The sequence below is a fragment of the Pezoporus occidentalis genome, unplaced genomic scaffold (genome assembly GCF_034315485.1).
Source record: "Pezoporus occidentalis ecotype Australia unplaced genomic scaffold, CSIRO_AGI_Poc_V1 ctg167, whole genome shotgun sequence".
Taxonomy (NCBI): domain Eukaryota; kingdom Metazoa; phylum Chordata; class Aves; order Psittaciformes; family Psittacidae; genus Pezoporus; species Pezoporus occidentalis.
Genome location: NW_026913499.1, coordinates 1,408,143 through 1,428,500, shown reverse-complemented (window position 1 = coordinate 1,428,500; position 20,358 = coordinate 1,408,143). Strand labels below are relative to the sequence as shown.

Below are 20,358 nucleotides of genomic sequence, written 5' to 3'. Positions count from 1 at the left end.
CAAGAATCACATGTGATTATCTCTAATGCATGTTAGTCTCCTCTAACTGGCTCAAGAAGTACGAGTCTAACCTGGCAGCAGCAGACACACCAGTTCCAGAAAAATAAAGGGCTTGTATTTAGCCCACAGAACTTAGCCTTTACCCAATTAAAATAATTATAAAAAAAAAAGCCCAACCCTGAGAGTTAGTCTTTATTTCATACTTGTCACGTCCTGGTGCTTGCATGTCAAGTATACTGTATAAATACGAAAATGCTATTTTTGCATTCTATTGGAAATATTCACTAACACCAAACAAAATCATGTTAATGTTTCATGCATTATTAATATTCCTTTCTCCACATTAGTAATACTCCCTACTATTTCTAACAAAATAGACCACTTATCCTTGCAGCAAAAGTTTGTTCTTTTTCACCCTATGCCAATCCAATGCCCCACTGTAAGTTTCAAATACCAACCTAATATATCCAAGTACTTCCTCCTCAAAATGACTAAAATTAAGTCTAGGAAATATTACATCATAAAAAATACAGAATACAGATGGACTCAAACCATGGTCCAACAAGCCCTGTGTAATTTATATTATTTTGAATAGTGTCTTTTTATTGGAATATTCAAAAATACTAGAAATGGATAATACAGTGGTCTTGTACACTAAATCCTGTGAAAAAGTCTACTGCCACTTTAACGATGCTTTGACTGGCCTTATAAACAGTGCCTGCAGATGCTGGAAACTGTGTCATATCATTAAAGAGCTAGAAAGAGAAATTAATTCATTGGAGAGTGTATGCCAGGCATGTTACTTCAAGAAAAATAAACTTATATAACCCAACATGCTATGTTCATTAGGGTGTAACAGGCATCATGTTTCAATTTGGCTGAAAAGATAAAAGTAGTTATACTGAAAAATAAGAGACACTGATAATCACACTGCATTTTAAATAAACTTCTTTTTGAAGAAACCTCTCATCAGTTGTAATGTTTGCTATTAAATATGGATGCAATAATGCAAAAGATGAACTTCTACATTTATTATAAAGCTTTAGTGCTAACTGAAATATAAATGATAACACAGACATCTTGTTTCTGAGATCCTAAACAATCCTGATTTAACATCTCTGAGCTTATTCCACTTAAAACAAGTTTAGGTGTAGTTGAGACACTTAGATATGAACAAGGTCAGTTAAAGATGAACCAAAAGCACACCAGCTACTCTGTCTTAAGTGCTCATGTGTATTCCAAGTTAATCATTAATAATGAATGCTCTTATCCACTTACCATACAGTAGATAACATGTTATAAATTTACTTCTCAAAGTTTTCAGCTGCCTGTATGCTCAGGAATATCTCACTATGAAACACTTGCTCTACATAAAAGGAAGAGATCAGAAGCCTGGTTGAACTGTTAAGAGTAGCCTGAGCCACTGTCTTCCTACTATATCATCAGTAGCACCTGCATTTCAACTGTATCTACTAAACTAACAAGCTCAAAGTAACATAAACATCACTACTTCAAATTGTTTATATATAGCTGGCAGGCAAACTGGAGTTAGCTTTTCAGGAGATGAAATACCTTCTATTTGGCATCATTTTTATGCAATGGAAGAGAATCATTAGTAAACTAACACTTTTGGCAAAAATAGAACAAAAACATATTCTGAAACTACTCTGAAGTAGCAGTTATTTTGTAGGAATGAAACAAAAAAAATTGTGATCAGGTTTTTTTTTTTTGGGGGGGGGGGGGTGTGTTCCATTTTTATCTCCTTTTAATTATGCTATCTTAACTAAAAAAAAATAATAATTAATTCAGGGACTATACCGTGAAGAGCAGTGTATTTGTGTGTCACAACTGTAACAGATAGCACTACAGAGAAATTGCCTACATAGCATAAACTGTTATGAATTGGAATACTGACTAGTCTGCTGAATACAGCACTCAAACTGATTTTCCAGACACCAAGTAATTTCTGTTACCTACATGCAACTGCCTTGTTATTTTTAATTCTTTTTGCAATGTATGAACAATCTTTTACCAGTTATGACAACAAATACCTGAAGGATTGCTAGACCAGTTATCTGGTAACCCTTAAAGATAGATCAATATTAGTTCTTTGGAATTCAGACCAGAAGTATGCAATTCTATATATACCTAAACAGCTGACTACTTTGTTCCCAGCCAAACCTGTTAAAGTATAAACAGTCTGAATGCTTTCAGGGGTGAACTATATGATGAGGAAAGTAACCCAAGGTGACACAGCACAGCGAACACAAACTTTATTATTGTTGCAGGCCTTAACAGTTAACTTTTTATCACTTTTAGTATAGTCTCACTAAAAGTAGACTGCTTTGGGTTACTTTGTGTTGGGAGAGATTAAGAGTAGTCTTGAATCAGATGATAAATAAAGCAATTCTAGAGAAATGGTGTGATGGCTGCATATTGTTAAATCAGAAAATTTCAGAGTCCATGTAGCATAAACAATCAAAAACTATTTCTGCATGTCTCTTACAACAGAGAGTCAGTATCGAACAGAGTATGTCTACTGAAAGCTGATGAAAAAGTAGTTTGCAAAAAAATTGATCATTTGACATTAGTTAGTAACAGGTAGCACTGCCTTATACAAACCCATGAAGAACTTGACTGCCTTATCCAGCATCACATCTTACATTTATTTTGCACAGACTACCTTGCAAAATAAGCCCCTGAATTATGCACACCTTTGGTAGAACAATCTCTTAGAAAATTATCTTGTAGAGACAAATGAAATGAATGACTAGACCAGCATGACATGGACAAAGCCATTCCCAAAATAAGCTATTTGATCAAAGTGAAGCAGTTGGGCAAACTTACAGGAACCAGTTTCCAAAACCATTTGGTAGGAGACTTCAGAGGAAGCAGTAGAAAAAAGAATAAAAGCAAAAAGCAAAAAAAAAAGGAACATTTTATCAGATTTCATAAATTAATTTTACAAAGCAATTTTTTTAACATTCTCAGTTTTATATAACAGTGAATTTTAATTTAACATAAGCATTAGTGCACTGTAGCCTCAGCGTATTGATCTAATTAGCAGAAATAACACTGGCGAAATGTCTTCAGTCTTTATAGATGCAAATTGTAATTTTCCCACATGAACAGGTAAGACTGTCAGATGAATGCCATTTAATATTTTCACCCAGCTAATTGTACCCTACATATGCAATCTGACTGAAGAATTCATTTGAGACTTTAAGTCATGATATCATAAGTATCAAAATGAACTCCAACAGCACATACGGGAAAGCAGGGAAGCTAAAGCAATGGAAAAAAAGGTATAAACACACTGTAGTATACAGTCCAACCAATTGCAGTGAAGTTTGCATTAGCTACTTCAAGCCAAACAGTTGTTTATAACATTCAACAATATTTTTTAACAAAGCATATGACAGTTTTCAGAACAAGAAGAGGTGCAGGCAGTTATATTTTTGCAGTGACAAATCACATTAGCATCAGCTGCATGATGTGCAATGACCTGAAATGCAGATGGGGTTTTGGCTACTGGTAGAGAAATTATCAGAAAGCATATATAAAAAATCTAAACTCTAATGTGATAAAAAAAATTTAAATGAAAGTTTTGCAAAAAAAAAGTTTTACTTAAAAGCTTAATCCTAAGTACAATGAAGTCAGTGATTTTTTCTGTAAGTCTATACACTAGTCTGGTATAATACTTTTACTATTAAGAAAAAAACATCATGTTAACAGTATTATAAATAACACATAGAAAACATCAACACTGTTGGTGTAATTGTAGGAATAAAAAAAAATACTAATGTGTAGAAAAGCAGTTCTTTCTGGGTTTTTCTTAAAAGAAATACTTTCTGGAAATGGTGAAAAAGTTTTTTAGTATGGAAAAAACTGCTATGGAAGCTTATTATTTTACATAGTTGTCAAAATACTGGGCTTCTATAAGCCCTCTGAAGTAACCATAGCAATGAACCAAGCTTTTATGTAAAAAAGCAATCGTACACAAAAGGGTGTGTATGTGTGCATAGTAACATGACTATTCTCAACATTATTCTCCTCCATTCAACCTGACTGTTACAGTGGAAAACCCCAAAGCCACTCAGAATGTACTACAAAATGCATGCTCATGTGTGGCTCTAGACATTTACCCAATTTTTCACCGGTTTCTTGTCACCTTACTGAAATATAGTCAAAATATGGACAAGTACATGAATTTGAAAACAAGCTGTCTTAACTCTCAAATGCAATCAGGAATTCTAAAATGTATCATAAAGCAAAGTTTTAGATAAATTGGGTGAGATCAGACCTGGGCTACCTATTGGTCCCTGATAGAAAAATTCTTTGATTTATCAAGGTGAAGTGTATTTCATACCTGGACTCAAAAGGTCTGTCGATACCTATGTAATGGTAGGCTGAAGAACTACTCTTTGAAAAAAAATCCCACATATTTGTTTCAATTCCAAAGACAAGCTCTCTGTAGCAGTACAAACTGAACTCAAAACTAGCAATGAAATACAAATTTTTACTTGCCACTTGGCTGAAACTATGGTGGAGATGACTATGAATATGCTTCAAGAGGCTGAAAGACTCAAGATAATGAAGTTTAAATTCAAACATACTGTAAGATTTATAAATACATACTTTGTAAATGCACTTGGAAAGAGAGAAAGAAAAGCTGAAATTGTTTGGAGAACATAAAGGGGATTCAATGGCTGCTGAATTGGTACTTTATGCCAACAGGAAAAAAATCTTTTTTCCCCTGAACTTTGTAAAAAATTCCATATTATAAACCAGATCAAAGAATCCTGACTTCTCAAAAAAAAAAACAAAAACAAAACCCCAAGCAATAAAAACCTGAAAAACCTAAACATAGAGCCCCCCCAAAACTAACCAACCCTCCCTCCCCCAAAAAAAACCCACAAAAACAACCCCCAAAAGAATAAACAATAACTCAGGTTGAGGGCTTACAGTTTTACAAGATTGTTTAATCCCCCTAATAAAAAGTTTTAAGCATGACTATTATAAATTTAGCTCAGTATAAATTCATTCTATGATGCCAAAAAGTGGTAGTCCTGTCCTTCATTAAACACTTGTTTATGCTGTCTTCCTTGCACCATCATTTGTGTTCATGCAGCTGTGCATTAGTTGCATTAATTGGATCAAGCTGATCCTGCTGCAAACTTTTCTTTTTGACAGGTTAGATTTTGCTAGCAGTGTGGATTTATGACACATTGAATTGAAAGTAGAACTATGGAGTTAGTGTTTTACCTTCACACAAGAAGTTGCACTGTTTAAACTATTAAAAAGATCCAACAACCCACATTTAAGGGATCCATGTCTTTGGAAGAATACTCTTACATTTGTTTCTCTCACAAGATTTGCATAGATTTGGCTTAAATCTTTTAAAACGGATTCAGTGTAAATCACAAAAGCAGATGGAAAAGTTACAGGTTTTTGAGAAAGCTTCAACTACATTAAGAATCAGTAGTTTAACCAGTGCAACCATACACTCACTGGATATTACTCAAGGGAAGTCTGAAAACCAAAATCTATTCACTACAAAACTTGAAATCCTAATTCTGAAAGAAGATGCAGAGACACTACCAGAGAAAGATGAGGTTACCACAAATCACCAGATGATCAAGATCCACAGAGGACTACCTGGAACTAAAAATCATACATACTGCTTCCTCTCTTATCTTCTACAGAAAGCTAGTGGCAGAAGAAAGTGAAAGAAAACAAAAGAACATCTCATGATCAATTAATACTGGTTTTATCTATCCAGAAACAGAAAATAGGTGTATCTTACCAGTTTTTGTCATCTATTAGTCTGTGTAAATAATGTTGACAATTTTTAGAAATGTAGAGATTTACTATTTATTGCAAAAAGATAGTAAAGCATTAATTTGGCAGGCTTGAGGATTATGTTTAAATTATTTTTCACAACTGATAAATTGGTGAATTTATGCCAGTAGGAAGTCATAACATAATTAAAAAGTTCACATATTAACCTTTGGTCACCTTTTAGGCATGCAACTTTGCTGCTTCTTGGCCAGAAACCAGAACTAAAGAAAAGCTTTCCCTAATGACTAGAATGACCCATTCTCCCTATGTTTGTTTGGCTGTGTCTGTAAATCAGCATAAGAAACATCCTTAAATTTAGTTTGGGTTCAAAACCTGACCACACCTTAGAAATTCTGAAACTTAAATATCCGAAGGTGTTTGTCTAGAGCAGAAGGGAGACTGCAAAGTTTCTTTAATTTTAGAATGGAATCATCACTTTTTGAACTGCTGTTGGTAACAAAAGACCTAAATTACAAATGAGAGCCCCAGCCTGGTGGAAGGATGGTGGAAGGCAGAAAAGATGAATAAAGAAACATTCCAGTTCCCCTTCATGCCAAGTTTTAAAATAAAAATAGAAGCAGCAGTTAGGAGTTTGAAAACACCAAAAAAAGAAAATAAAACAAATGAATTCAGGTACTGAGAATTAAGCTACAACTGAAATACGAGCATGGAAATGCTATACTTAATATATAGAAGTATAATTTAATTTACCCATAAAAATGGAAAACCATGCGATATTACTACTTCAGTTAATACAAAGGCAGAATACAATCCCCCCTGATTAGTATCTGCTGATACTAATAACTAACCCAGGCATAGCATGAAGGAAAAAAAAGGAAATCATACTAATTATTATTCAGATTAAAATATAGACATATTTCAGCAATACTGAAACCTGATAGAGGAATTTAGCTATAAATATTTCACAGCTCTGCTGACATATAAAAGGTAAAAATTCCATAAAGTAACAGGCCATATCACTGATTCTGAGCTATAAAAAGAAAAATGCATAGCCTGATGCAGTATGAAGACAGGGAAAAACACCTGGGTATCTGGGAATAAATACTAGGAGATGCTTGACAGGAGCCACAAATGCATTTGTACATCAACCAACAGACTAGGGCTTTGATTGTGTTACAGCTTCGCAATTCATACGAAAACACTACAAATGCATATACCATTTTTATGTGAATTTGTCCCATTTATGCATTCAGAGGTACAGACTACCCAAGTCTCAAGAGCTGTTTCAAGAATGCTGATAATAAAGTTATAAACTAAAATTTATAAAGTTTATAAACTAGAAATTTTATCTTGCTATTCCTAATATAAAATGCAAACTATAAAGGAACATAAACATTACTGAATGTTTACAAATACAGATAATTTTATGGCATTGCTCTGAATTTTCCCTTTGATATATATTTGTTTGCCAAATTAAGACTCCCAAGCACTCTATTTTAAAAACTATTATCATATTTCAAAGTGACCTAAAATCCACACAAAACTTCCCACTATTATTTTCAGGATAAAGAAAAATCACTAGAGGACAGAGGACCACAGGTTATCTCCCTATCCCCCATTTACTTTGTTTTATCTAAATTTGAGAGATGAACTGGTCAATGATATCTTATTCTCCAGATTTCTATGCTATTATCACTACTGAATACAGGTAAAATTTTCCATATCAAGATATATGCAGTAGGGTCACACTATATTGTGAAAAATACCATTTTCTTTTGCTGAGTCACGTACATAGCAATTAGCCTTCAATTATTCCTTATATTTAAAAAGAAGCCACAAGTGGAAAGCTATTCCTTGCATTTATACTTTTTGAAGCTGAGCTTCTAATCTAGCCAGGTATCCCACAACTCTTTCACAGTAGCATTCAAAATGAGGTAGCTGCTTACATGAAAATGGAGCTAGATTACAGCTTTGCAGTAGCTAGGAGATTTGTTCTGCATTCAAGAGCAGGGTTAATACCACAGGGTGTTCAAATTGATTACCAATTCCCCAATACTAATTATATCACAATAGGATAAATGATCTCATTCTGAAGCAAGCATTTTAACATACTCTGGAACAGTATTATATCCTTCCGTGTTTTGATGGGTATAATGCTTTTTAATTAACTGAGTTCCACAAACAAAAGGAAAGAACATCCTGTTAGGAAAGAGAATCCAATGTAATCTGTTTTTTATCATATATATAAAACCTGTAATCAACCAGTATTTTGGATCATAGCCACAGCAATGCTTCCCATGATGCAACGCGCAGAATTTTCTTTTGAGGTACATGCAACTCACAAGAAAAAAAAAACATTAAAAACGATGAATAAAAATGTAGGTTTTTTTTTTTGACTAGTTTTAATTAATTAAATAAATAATAAATAAGGTTATTTAAATAATAAATAACCTTAATACATTCCTTAGGACTAACATAAAAGATGTTTCCCTGCTATGAAATATTTGTCAAAAAGGATAACTGGAAATAAAAAGTGCAACTTGATTTGTGTTACATTTAAATGGGTATATTCATGGAAACAATAAAACTAATAGCAAAATGACTGAATACTAAAACTTTGCTTTCTTTCACGTGCAGTCAAAAGTTCAATGTCTGCAAATGTATATTTACCTGTACGTACTACATGCAAGTAGTTTCTGTTGACAGATGAAATGCCTATTCTTTTTTTAAAGGATTTTAAGTCTTACTCCTACCTTTTGAACTCCTGCAGATTCTGCACCATGATGCTCTTTTAGTTTTTGTTCCTGTTCCATTATGTCTTTCAAATGCTCATTTACCTAGACACAAAACAGTTCATTCAGTGGTCTGTTCTAAGAAAGAAGTAGAAATTATAAGTTTCCAAAAGATCTCTAAATCACCACCACCAACAACTGAAAAGATGAAACAAAATTTTCAGACTATAGCCCTGAAGCCAGATCAGAAAACATCAGTTCAGATACAGTCTGGGGTCACTACTTGTTAGCTTTACATTGTACAAACTAACCTGCCCCTTATTATGTTTAATCATATTTGATTAACAGCACATCCTTGTTACTTTATTTGATTATGCAGTGAAGGGAGATCGCTTCAAGCAACATGTGTTTGAGTACAAACAGAATACCTTGCTTTTAAATCATGATAAATTACCCAATGAGGTAACAACTCTCTGAGCCAGAGAATCTTAAGCAGCTGCTGTCATGACATCTCAACATGACAATGATTGCTAAGATGTCGTATGTAATGCGTATGACAGTGTTTTATTTAGACTTCCCACTTTTTTTGTTCACTTAACTTGTTTACTCCTTGAAACTTTGCTTTTTATTATCCAAACACAGCAGATGAAGGAACAGTCTATCAGACAGTCTTCATATACCTACATACATACATATCCTACCCACTCATCTCTAACTGAATCATATAGACTACAAAGAAAGATCACAGCTTGCTTTTCCAGTACTCATACCTTGTTTATCCAGTACATGACAGCATCTTCAATGTCATAAGGTAGATCTGTAGGTTGGAAGAAGGATGAATACTGCTGACTGCATGCAATGACTTTGTCAACGCTGATCATCTCTACAGTGTATGCCATCATAAGAGTATCGATCATGGCCAAGTGAGCACTCTACAAAGAGAAGCAGCAATTGAAAACTACCTAATTAGTTTGCAAATCAAAAGATCACTTTCTTATAAGTCATTTCTGAACACAGCTAGAAGTTTTCCGTCTGGTTGTCAGCATTTGAATGAAAGACAAACGAAGACAAACATACATAACAGATTTGAGAATGCAGCACGGAGCACAAGGACATAAATAAAAAAAAAAGCTGATTGCAAATTATAAATTCTGCAACAATATTAACACCAAAACCAAGGAACTGGAAATGGAAAGAACAAGCAATTTTAATGATTCAAAAATTACTTCACTTTTAATGAAGCTGAAGAGCTCTCTTAAGCTTGCTACCTGAGTAAAAACAAAAAGCCCCTGCCTGATGAGTGTTATTAGTACTGGAAATAAAAGCTGAGACTGACTGGTAAACAACCTTCATCATCATGAAAATGCTGCATTAATAAGTGGAAGTTGATCTGGTTTTAAAGGCATAATACAGGAAGAAGATGCAATTATACTATTCTTGAGTAAAACCCCAACATGTTAGAAAGCATTAAGTTTTCTTCTAGTAAACTGATTATGTTATGCCGATGCACCTCTGCATGCAATAGTAGATTTAAAATAAGAAGATACTGATAGATAAAATGCAGCTGCTGTTAAAAGAGGAGATATATTTCTCCTGGTGTCATTATTGAAAGACAATGGCTATTTCATAATTTGCAATAATTAAAAATACCCCCCAGAAGTAAAAAAGCCAAAGCCAAAGCCAAACCCAAAACAACAAAAAAAAATGACAACCAGGATTTACTTTAGATTCTTATGACTGAATAAGAAAATAATGGCTGTGTGTAGAGGCAGTGCCTACAGCTAAACAGATTTGTTCCTGCTTCACAGTAAGAACAGCAACAGCTAAGTATTAAGCAACATCTCCCACAAGCCAGAACAATTTCAAAAGACAGTATTTTTTTTTAAAAACTGCCTTTAAACAGCTCATGATACAAACAAGATCCCAAACACTTAGCACCATCACTTCAATTCTATTAACAAAATATTCATATAAACATCTCCCAAGGTAGCTGTAACAGCCATGGCAACAGCAATGAACAACATGAGTCACACAGCAATATGTTATCTAATCATTATAGTTAAGGTAGTATACGCACAGCATTTATTCCAGAATGCCCAACAGGAAAAAGATGCATAGACCCAACCTGTGCTGCCCTTGGTGCTTGTACCGCCAATGAAAGTGATGATGCTTGCCTCAGAAGCAAGCACCACACATTTAAGTTTCTTTGTTTGACCAAAAACAGGGGCAATCATTTTATCTACTAAAGACATTCACAAAACTGTTCCTGACAGCCAGCCTTCCTGGGATAAGCTCATTCTCTTTGGACCCTGGATGTGACCCGAGTGCCCCATCTGCCACACACCCCCATCCATGCTCTTAGCACAAATAGCAGAGCTGAGCTGTGCCTCTTAACTCATGCCACCAAAGACCAGCTTATTCAGAATAAACTCTTTTCACCAAATTTATCTGCCTTATGAATTTATTTACAGACCTTCAGTTGACAACTACCGATATGAGTTCTTATGAGTGAATGAAAGAAAGAGCTGGGGAGCTGGATTCTTGCCACCCAAAGTATTTAAGAAGGAAAAGACAGAGCATTGCCCATTACCAGCCTCCTGAAGAAACTGCACCCCAGTGTGAAATGTGACAATTCTATACACAGATACAAAAGAGTCACTCCTTTGTTGGCCCAGCAATGCAGTGCAGAGAAGGAATTCAGGTAAGAGAATCACATTTACTATTAGTAACGTCCTAAAACCTTGTGAGGGATTGCGGAGCTTGGGTGAACCATACAAATCCATGCAGTTTTACAGCAGTTTCCAGCTCAGATTGCAGTATCTTCAGAGTATCAAAAATGACTTAATTATTTTCTTTAAAATCCAGGCAGGATTCTCAAAAGGAGATATTTAAAAAAAAAAATAGTAATAAAATGAAGACTCTGAGTCAACTTGCATGTTATCACCCTGAGAAACAAACTGCAAACCTGCTATTTTTCATTTAGACCCCCCCCATAAGTAATTTAATACTAAAGAAATTAAAAACTACTAACATCTATGGATTTCTCCCCTAGAAAATATCAAGCAACCAATTGAGCACAAGATACCTTATACTTAAAAAATAGTTGTGGTTTTGCATTTTTAAGGAGGTACAATACAAGAGAGAAAACCATTTAATTCCACAAACAACTCTGCTGGGTTTCTTCCAATTATTCTGCAAAGAGTAAGATAAACTGCATTCTTTTACATCTTTTAATTCACTAAGCTCAACAAGACAGACTAAATTAAAAACTGCACTACAAAAACAGTATCCCACTCTTCCAGATATAGGGGTTTATCAGCAGTAAATAGTACACAAAGATCCTATTTTTTGGTACATCTCTCACTGAACAGTATATTTTAGATACAGCTAAAAATGCAGAGGGAGAGGTCACTTTTACTAGTTGGATCCAGAGTTCTGACTGAATTATATCACAAGGAAGCAACTAAGGGGATACTGAGGGGAAAACAAAGATTCTGTTCTGAGCTGGGCAGAAACTAGAATCAGTTGCTCAGCAATATCTTCTTTCTCTGGACAGGCCTGTAATACAGTGCCTGAAGGATCTCCCCTGGCACTGCTGATGACTGGTAACAATATGGTACCCTAAATGCTGCCATTTCCTCCAAGATGTCAGAATTCTGATGTACAGCATAAAACAAAAAAAAGCCCCAAGGCAGGATTTCACGCTGTCACACACTTCCCACATCCAGAACTGCAGCAAGGAAAATTTGAATAAGGACACATGATTTTGAATACACATACATATATATATATATATTAGAGAAATAATAATAAAAAAAAAAAATCAGTAACATATTAAGTTACACAGAATAAGATACAAGTCCAGTAGAGAAATATCTTAAGAAAATCAACCTCAACACAGCAGTAGTAAACAGCACAGGAAGTAATACACTGTTTTATCACGAAGCTGTTATGCAGAGATTTGGTTTAATCCAATTAAAAAGAAATCTTTTCTTTCTTTGCTCGGTATACTGCAATGGTGCAAAGTACTAAAGTCTTACACGGCACACCACAAAATATAAAAGAAATAAAATACCAGATGCAGGATTTTTAGAGAGACTTTTCCTAAGACACAAACATGGCTTTGTCTTTCCCAGCTACACCCTGCACAGAACACAAGGGTTTTAATTTACTAATCTTTACAATCTCATGTAATTACTCATTAGTTTCTGTCCTGTAATGTAGGTTACACAGCACTTAAGCAGCTTACTGAACTGTAGAAGAAAAATTATTCTGAGCATGACTGCCGATCTGCCTAATTTTTGATTACAGAGGTTGCTCCATCTCCCTTGAAGGACTGCAAACAACTTCATTAAAAACTGTACTAAGCAAAAGGTGTATGTGTTACAGTACATGCAGAGACATATGGATAAATATCACATATTATAGGCAGCTCTTACATTAATACTTACTGCTAAGGATATTTCTCATATTACATTAATCAATATTCAAGACAGGAATTCTCTTTTGACCTGCCCTCATAGACAACACCATTTTCCACTATGGTACTTGAAGAAAGGGGTAGAAAGAAAACTGAGGATATAACTGTTATCCTTGTGCTGAAACAAATGACTCTTGAGCCTTTAACTGAAAGAAAAAGTCCCATAATTTCACTATGCTTTGGAAAGATTTGATCTTTGACAGAAGAGTACAGGGATGTTGTCCGAGAAGCTAGGGACCAGGTTAGGAAAGCTAAGGCTCAGTTAGAATTAAACTTAGCTAGAAGTATTAAAGATAACAGGAAGGGATTCTACAGGTACATGGCAAATAAAAAACAGACTAGGGAGAATGTAGGTCCCCTCACGAAGCTCTCAGAACTGGCTACACAGGATTTGGAGAAGGCTGAGGTTCTGAATGACTTCTTTGCTTCAGTCTTCACTGCCAAAGGCTCTGACTGCACCACCCAAGTCTTGGAAGGCAGATACAGGGACTGTGAGAATGAAGACCTTGGGCCCACTGTAGGAGAGGAACTGGTTCGAGACCATCTTAAAAATCTGAACGTGCACAAGTCCATAGGGCCTGATGAGATCCATCCGCAGGTCCTGAAGGAGCTGGCAAATGAAGTTGCGAAGCCGCTGGCCATCATATTTGAGAAATCATGGCAGTCAGGGGAAGTTCCTTGGAGCAGATTCTCCTGGAAGGCATGCTAAGGCACATGAAAATCAACAAGGTGCTTGGTGACAGCCAGCATGGCTTCACTAAGGGAAAATACTGCCTGACCAATTTGGTGGCTTTCTATGATGGGGCTCAAGTACAGGGGCAGAGCAGTTGATGTCATGTACCTGGACTTGTGCAAAGCATTCGACACTGTCCCACACGACATCCTTGTCTCTAAATTGGAGAGACATCAATTTGATGGATGGACCACTTGGTGGATAAAGAACTGGCTGGATGGCCACACACAAAGAGTTGTGGTCAATGGTTCAATGTCCAGCTGGAGACCAGTAACGAGTGGTGTCCCTCAGGGATCGGTGTTGGGACTGGTCTTGTTTAATATCTTCGTCACTGACATGGACAGTGGGATTGAGTGCACCCTCACCAAGTTTGCCAATGACACCAAGCTGTGTAGTTTGGTTGATACTCTGGAGGGAAGGAATGCCATCCAGAGGGACCTTGACACACTTGTGAGGTGGGCTGATGCCAACCTCATGAAGTTTAACCATGCCAAGTGCAAGGTCCTACACCTGGGTCGGAGCAATCCCAGGCACAACTACAGGCTGGGCAGAGAAGAGATTCAGAGCAGCCCTGCAGAGAAGGACTTGGGGGTGCTGGTCGATGAGAAAATGAACATGAGCCGGCAGTGTGCGCTTGCAGCCCACAAAGCCAACCCTATCCTGGGCTGCATCAAAAGGAGCATGACCAGCAGGTTGAAGGAGGTGATCCTGCCCCTCTACTCTGCTCTTGTGAGACCTCACCTGGAGTATTGTGTGCAGTTCTGGTGTCCTCAACATAAAAAGGACATGGAACTGTTGGAACAAGTCCAGAGAAGGGCCACGAGGATGATCAGGGGACTGGAGCATCTCCCGTATGAAGACAGGCTGAGGAAGTTGGGGCTGTTCAGCCTGGAGAACAGAAGGCTGCGTGGAGACCTCATAGCAGCCTTCCAGTATCTGAAGGGGGCCTATAGGGATGCTGGGGAGGGACTCTTCATTAGGGACTGTAGTGATAGGACAAGGGGTAACGGGTTAAAACTTAAACAGGGGAAGTTTAGGTTGGATATAAGAAGGAAATTCTTTCCTGTTAGGGTGGTGAGGCACTGGAATAGGTTGCCCAGGGAGGTTGTGAATGCTCCATCCCTGGCAGTATTCAAGGCCAGGTTGGATGAGGCCTTGGGTGATACGATTTAGCGTAAGGTGTCACTGCCCACGGCAGGGGGGTTGGAACTAGATGATCTTAAGGTCCTTTCCAACCCTAACGATTCTATGATTCTATGTAAGCATGCATTTCTGTTCTTACTGAAGCTAGTCATGTTTCAGTAATTTATTTTTTTTGAAGATTTTTTATGAAGGAATTTGGCCATACTAAAAAAAAAAAAAAATAAGGGCCTTCACACCAGTTCTCACTTGCACAGTAAGCACATATTATTTCTAGCTAAATTCCCTGAAGATTTTGCCTACAGTAGATCAGGCACTTAAGCAAAGAACAGAGATGAGATCCCTATAATTAGCTTGGTGTACATTTTTATCACCTTTGTATCAATGGCTTTCCATGTTACCAACTATTTCTACTGGCTGAGAAAAGGGGCTCTGGATCCAGATACTTCTCACAGTACAGTTTGAAACAGTAACCTGAAACAGTTACTTCGAGTTAACAGTAAGGTACAGATTAAATTTAATGGGCCTCATGAAACTTAGTCTGAAGATACTATACACAAGTAAGCACTAAGATTACAGATATGTTGAATGTTCCTAACAATAATTTGTCTGTTAATGCTAACTTTAAGTAGTATTTCTTAAACTGAAATTCCCATAATGTTCTGCCAGTATATGCTAGTTCTTAAATTAACATGACATTTCCTTGTATGATTATTACCACAGATTGTTATCAAGACAGAGCAAAGATAACTAGAAAGAAACAAAGCAAGAAGAAGAATACAATAATCAAAGACAGGGATCACCCCACAAAAACAGGCACTGAATTTATAACTGCTAGAATGTGCAGATCACATGGAATAACCATTACAGGACACATACTTGAGGAGAAAAGGAAGTAAAAACAAAGTTGTTGATATACAAAATAAAAGAAAGACAGGAACAATAGGCAAGAAAGGGATTAAACATGCGCAACAATGCTGTTTAAGGAGGCTGAGTAGCTTTAGTCTCCAGGCACCCTTTTCCAAAGACCCTCCCTTACATAACCAAAGTCTCAAAATGAGATACCACCTAAATTCCAAATCTCAACTAAGAGTGGAAAATTGCAGAATTCCATCTCAGGGAAAGCACAGGCCAAGTCTTGATTCCACAGGAGGAGAGGAAGAAATTAGTGAGCAGAGCCAAGAGGTGATTACTACAACCTTCAAAGCTACTGCTTCATTTCATCAACGTTCTTATGGTAAAATGAAGATTGCGCCGGTACTATAAAGGAAACAACAGCTTAAAAAGATTTCAATCAACAAAACAGAGCAGTCTGAAGTAGTCAGTTCCACCCTTTGTGATGATTTTCAGACCTAGTTCTTCTCTGTCTTTACAGAATACTTATGCCTTGCACAATTCTAAAATAACCTCAATTGTCTAGTTATTCTTGTCCTGCAATGGAATGATCACATCGAATTACCTCCTTGCTGTATTTTCATGAAAAACAAGCCCTTGACTCTGATAAGATGCTTGTTCAACAAGAACAGGCATTACTGAGTCATGTTCAACATATCGTAGCAGGTTCTGCAAGGTTTTTACCTTCAATATTTATTATAGCCATCTGTTTTTTAACTTTTAAAATTTAGTAATCAATTCTATAAATATCTATAAAACAAACAAATAAAAGGATTTGTTAATGAGATACTTGCTGAGATAAGCATTTTGACAGCACTTTCAAGTTCTTTTACCTAAGGTTTCTTCGTTATGCTTGCCAGGGAATTGAATAATTTGATCTATTAGCTCAATCCTAACTAAATACATAACAGAGATTCCCAGATTCCTTCTGAATCACATAACCAAACAAGACCTTGCCCCACTCTAGGCCATAATGATACAAAATACCTGCATGACTTGCACGGGAATCAAGAACCAGCAAATGGTGCTAATCACATTATTTTCATTTTGGCACATTTTATAGTTTCACACTACCCACTTGGGATTTTTCTCCCCCTTTTAAAATATATTTAATTACTCCAGAAGTTGCATATTATTTACTGGAAAAAGCAAGTGCCTAATTAATGGCAAAGACCATGAAGGCATTTCAGTGCCTTTATGCCAAGTGTTAAATGTTCAAACATACGATATTTCTAGTCAAAGTAAAATGAGAAATTAATGAAGGATAAGTAATAACAAGATAATTATAAACATTTAGATGAACAAATACCACTGGCCTCAAACTTCCCAGAGTATTTTGTTTTTGCAGATAATTAAGGACTTTCCCAGGTCACACAGTCAAATCCTGTCCAAATAAACCAGAAACAAAAATCTCTTACAAAAAATTACATTCTGTTACATAGGTGCATTTTCTCCCTGATCTTAGACACTTAAACCAAGAACAAGCAGTAGATATAAAAAAATATCATCAGATTTTTTTCTGCCACAACAATCTCCACCAATCTTTGATGAATACAGGAGTGGGAAAAAGAGAAACAGGGTTCCATTTATAAACCAAGTATATCCATATATAAATAAAAAATAGTTCCTTCTTCCTGACTCACTCATACCTGCATAGTAATGACATTGAAAGCAGTGTTTTAACTTCTCTGGCAGCTCAGCTAAAATACCTGCAGAGGCAGTTATCATCAACTAGTATCCAAGCCTGTTCTTCTCAAAACATCTGCTCCAGGAACACAGCCTTAGGAGAGGTGCAGAACTACCACTTCCTCGTGGAGATGCAGGAGCAATGACCAGACAAGCTGGGTTGCTACAGAATTTGGGGTTAAGAGTTCAGGTTTGAGGGATGTGCTATAAGTACATAACAAAGGAAGCTTGAAAAGAAGAGAGAAAAGAGGCTGAGGTCCGTCCCCCCCCCCCAAATATATGTAAGGCTGGGATATTAATTCATAGAGATGAGAGTGGAGGAGGAAAGAGACATGTCTTCTCCAGTGTATGACTTGTCCTGGCACTGTGTCACAGTATGCTACAAGTTCCACCAATAAAGTCACTCAGAACCACTGCTCAGTATGTTATCAGAACAGACTAGTTTTGAAACTCTGCAACATAAGACTTGTTGTTAATTGTCTTCTAAGTTAAATATTGATGGCCATTTTTGGACAGCATCTTTTTTGCCCAGGTAACTGATAAAACATGCTGACTAATCTACATTTCTGTTTTGTCTTTTTCTTAAGAAGAAACTAGTTAGCTACTGTCACACTTTATCTCAGAATCCTTATAAAGGATTAATGTAAAACGATAATCTGGTGGAAGTCATGCCATCAACTTGATATTACAACAATAATTTATGAGATTTTCCCTAAAGTAACACAGACGATGATATTTTACATAATTCTCAACATTTAACACATCTCCTACTGCCAGAGACCTTGGGTTCTTATGAGCTAAGTTTTAGTAATGAGCTTTTTGGCACATAGTACTAATAAGAAAGAGAAACTTGATGCTTAAATTAGTACAACAGTACTAATAGTAAAATATCCTGGTTTGGTCAGGTTACTTCATTTGACACAAGAGAGATTGGAAGGTTGATTACTCAGTGCAATAAAGGATGAGTCTGTTTGAGATGGAATGTAACAAGTTGTTACTTTGTAGCGTTTGCTGGAGAGAAACCCATAAAATCTGACAGAAAGAGCTTAAAAACTTAGAAAAACTTGTATCAAGCCCCTTACCAAAGGAGGTCCAACTATCTCAGGTTTCAAGGATTTCTCCAGCACTTGAAATACCAGAGAATCTACAACCACTCTGGGTCATCACCTAATGTCTCCCATCATGTTTAAGTTAGCTGGTATTAGCACAAAATCCTTCCTCATGGTAAATAAATGGCTAAACTAAAATGTAGAGAAAGACTCCACAGCTCTCATTTGCTTCAAATACTTAGATCTCAACATCACTATATTTGTATTGAGGTTTGTTGTTTTTTTCCTAATAAAGTTAAACTCAGAATGCTGCTTTCCTGCAAACAGACATATGAAGTTAGCTGCAGTTCCCTTATTTCTCAAACCACAAAATGATCAAATTATGAATGGATATCTCCAACTAAATTCCAGGATTGTTTCAAAAAACCCTGCAACTCACATAAAGCCCAGCTGAACACTGAAATTGCCATACTCCTCTGATATAGTATAAATGCAGAACACCTTTACTAGAAGTGTAGAAACACGCAGACTTTAAACTAACATAACTGAGCCTACCATATTGACCTCATCAGCCATTTTCTTCTAAAATAACAGCCAAGGTTAAAATTTCCCAGTGTCTTACTTAGATTAACTCTATCAGCAGCATTAAAAAAATTAAAAAAGACACAGAAAATCATACTCAGCACCTGCTTTCCTATGGCTGTTAATGTAGTAAAACCTTGTAAGTGACAAGCTGCTAACTAACAGCATAACTAAATTAAACAGCTGACCAACATTTTTTTTGGTCTAATTGTTAAAGGATTGTGACAGGCTAGCCACAACAGTTGTCTGCTAAACAAGGACATGAGGACACGGTCCACAGTGGTGTTATAGTAGAAGTGCATTATGATCGTTTTGATAAAAATATTCAAATATTCAAAAAGCCTTTCCACTTGTTAGGTTACTCTGGACTAAAAGCCAAGCTTTGAACGTATCTCAATCCTCTAAAGTAAGGTAGGGCTCCTTCAGAGAAAGACTCATTATGTACATGCACACACACAGGGAGAACAATTATTTTACTGTAACAATTATTTTATATATAACTTATAAAGAAAGAGCAATCCACACACCATCACAGAGATCATTCTGCTCTACCAATAATCCTTCTTAACAGATGATTTGCACCCAGGAATGTTAACTTCATCCACTGCTGTAGATTTCTGCAGGACATCTGGCTGTAGCTCCCGTCACTTAAAGCTTCTGCTAAGCATAGGGTCATACAGGCTATGCCTGCATCAGGAACTGCTGCAGATCAATAGGAGCAGATTGGTAGACAGAAAAGGGTTGTGCTGAGGACAGGATACCTACGATACAGGCTTCTGTTGTTAACCATCAATCCACTTTGAGAATAATCTGGAATTTTAGCAGTCTACTAGTAAGGCAACGGACTGTCCTATCAGTTTTCACAAAAATGGAAAGGTGAATGAAATCGTAACTAAAGCTTTTCTTAAAAAATACTTTGGTGAAGGCATAAAAAATAGTTACAGGTACGGTACCATCTTCAGGAAGTACATTTTCTTTCTGTTCAAAAATGAAAAGGGTAACTAGCTTGTGGCCTACACGAAGACTAGAAAGTTCTTTTCCGAACTAAGAACTAGAAGCTACTTCTCACTTAACTGGCAACCAAAGTAAAATGATGCCAGTTTTCATCCTTCACAAATACCTGTTTGCAAACTGGTACATTTTATGGCAGGAGAACGAAGTGGAAAAGTCTCTTTCTCCCACCTCCCTTTGGTAATGAAATAACTGCCAGTTTTCTATGTCTATTTAAGGATTAAAACAATAAACCAGACAACCATGTTC

General features: G+C 36.3%; 1 protein-coding gene across 5 annotated transcripts in view; it reads right to left on the bottom strand.

Annotated features, from left to right (window-relative positions):
* CAMSAP2 (calmodulin regulated spectrin associated protein family member 2) overlaps positions 1-20,358 on the bottom strand; it is an 84,522-nt gene that overhangs the window by 34,136 nt on the left and 30,028 nt on the right. For 3 of the 5 annotated variants that reach the window (XR_009963763.1, XM_062613450.1, XM_062613452.1), the window contains exons 3-5: positions 9,305-9,466; positions 8,556-8,639; positions 2,848-2,880 (exon numbers count right to left, since the gene is read on the bottom strand). Coding sequence is in view for 4 of the 5 variants with exons in the window: in XM_062613450.1 (XP_062469434.1) it covers positions 2,848-2,880; positions 8,556-8,639; positions 9,305-9,466 (279 nt within the window). In the remaining variant the exon portion in view is untranslated. The remainder of the gene's footprint in view (positions 1-2,847; positions 2,881-8,555; positions 8,640-9,304; positions 9,467-20,358) is intronic. The other 2 variants (XM_062613453.1, XM_062613454.1) reach the window with 1 other exon arrangement.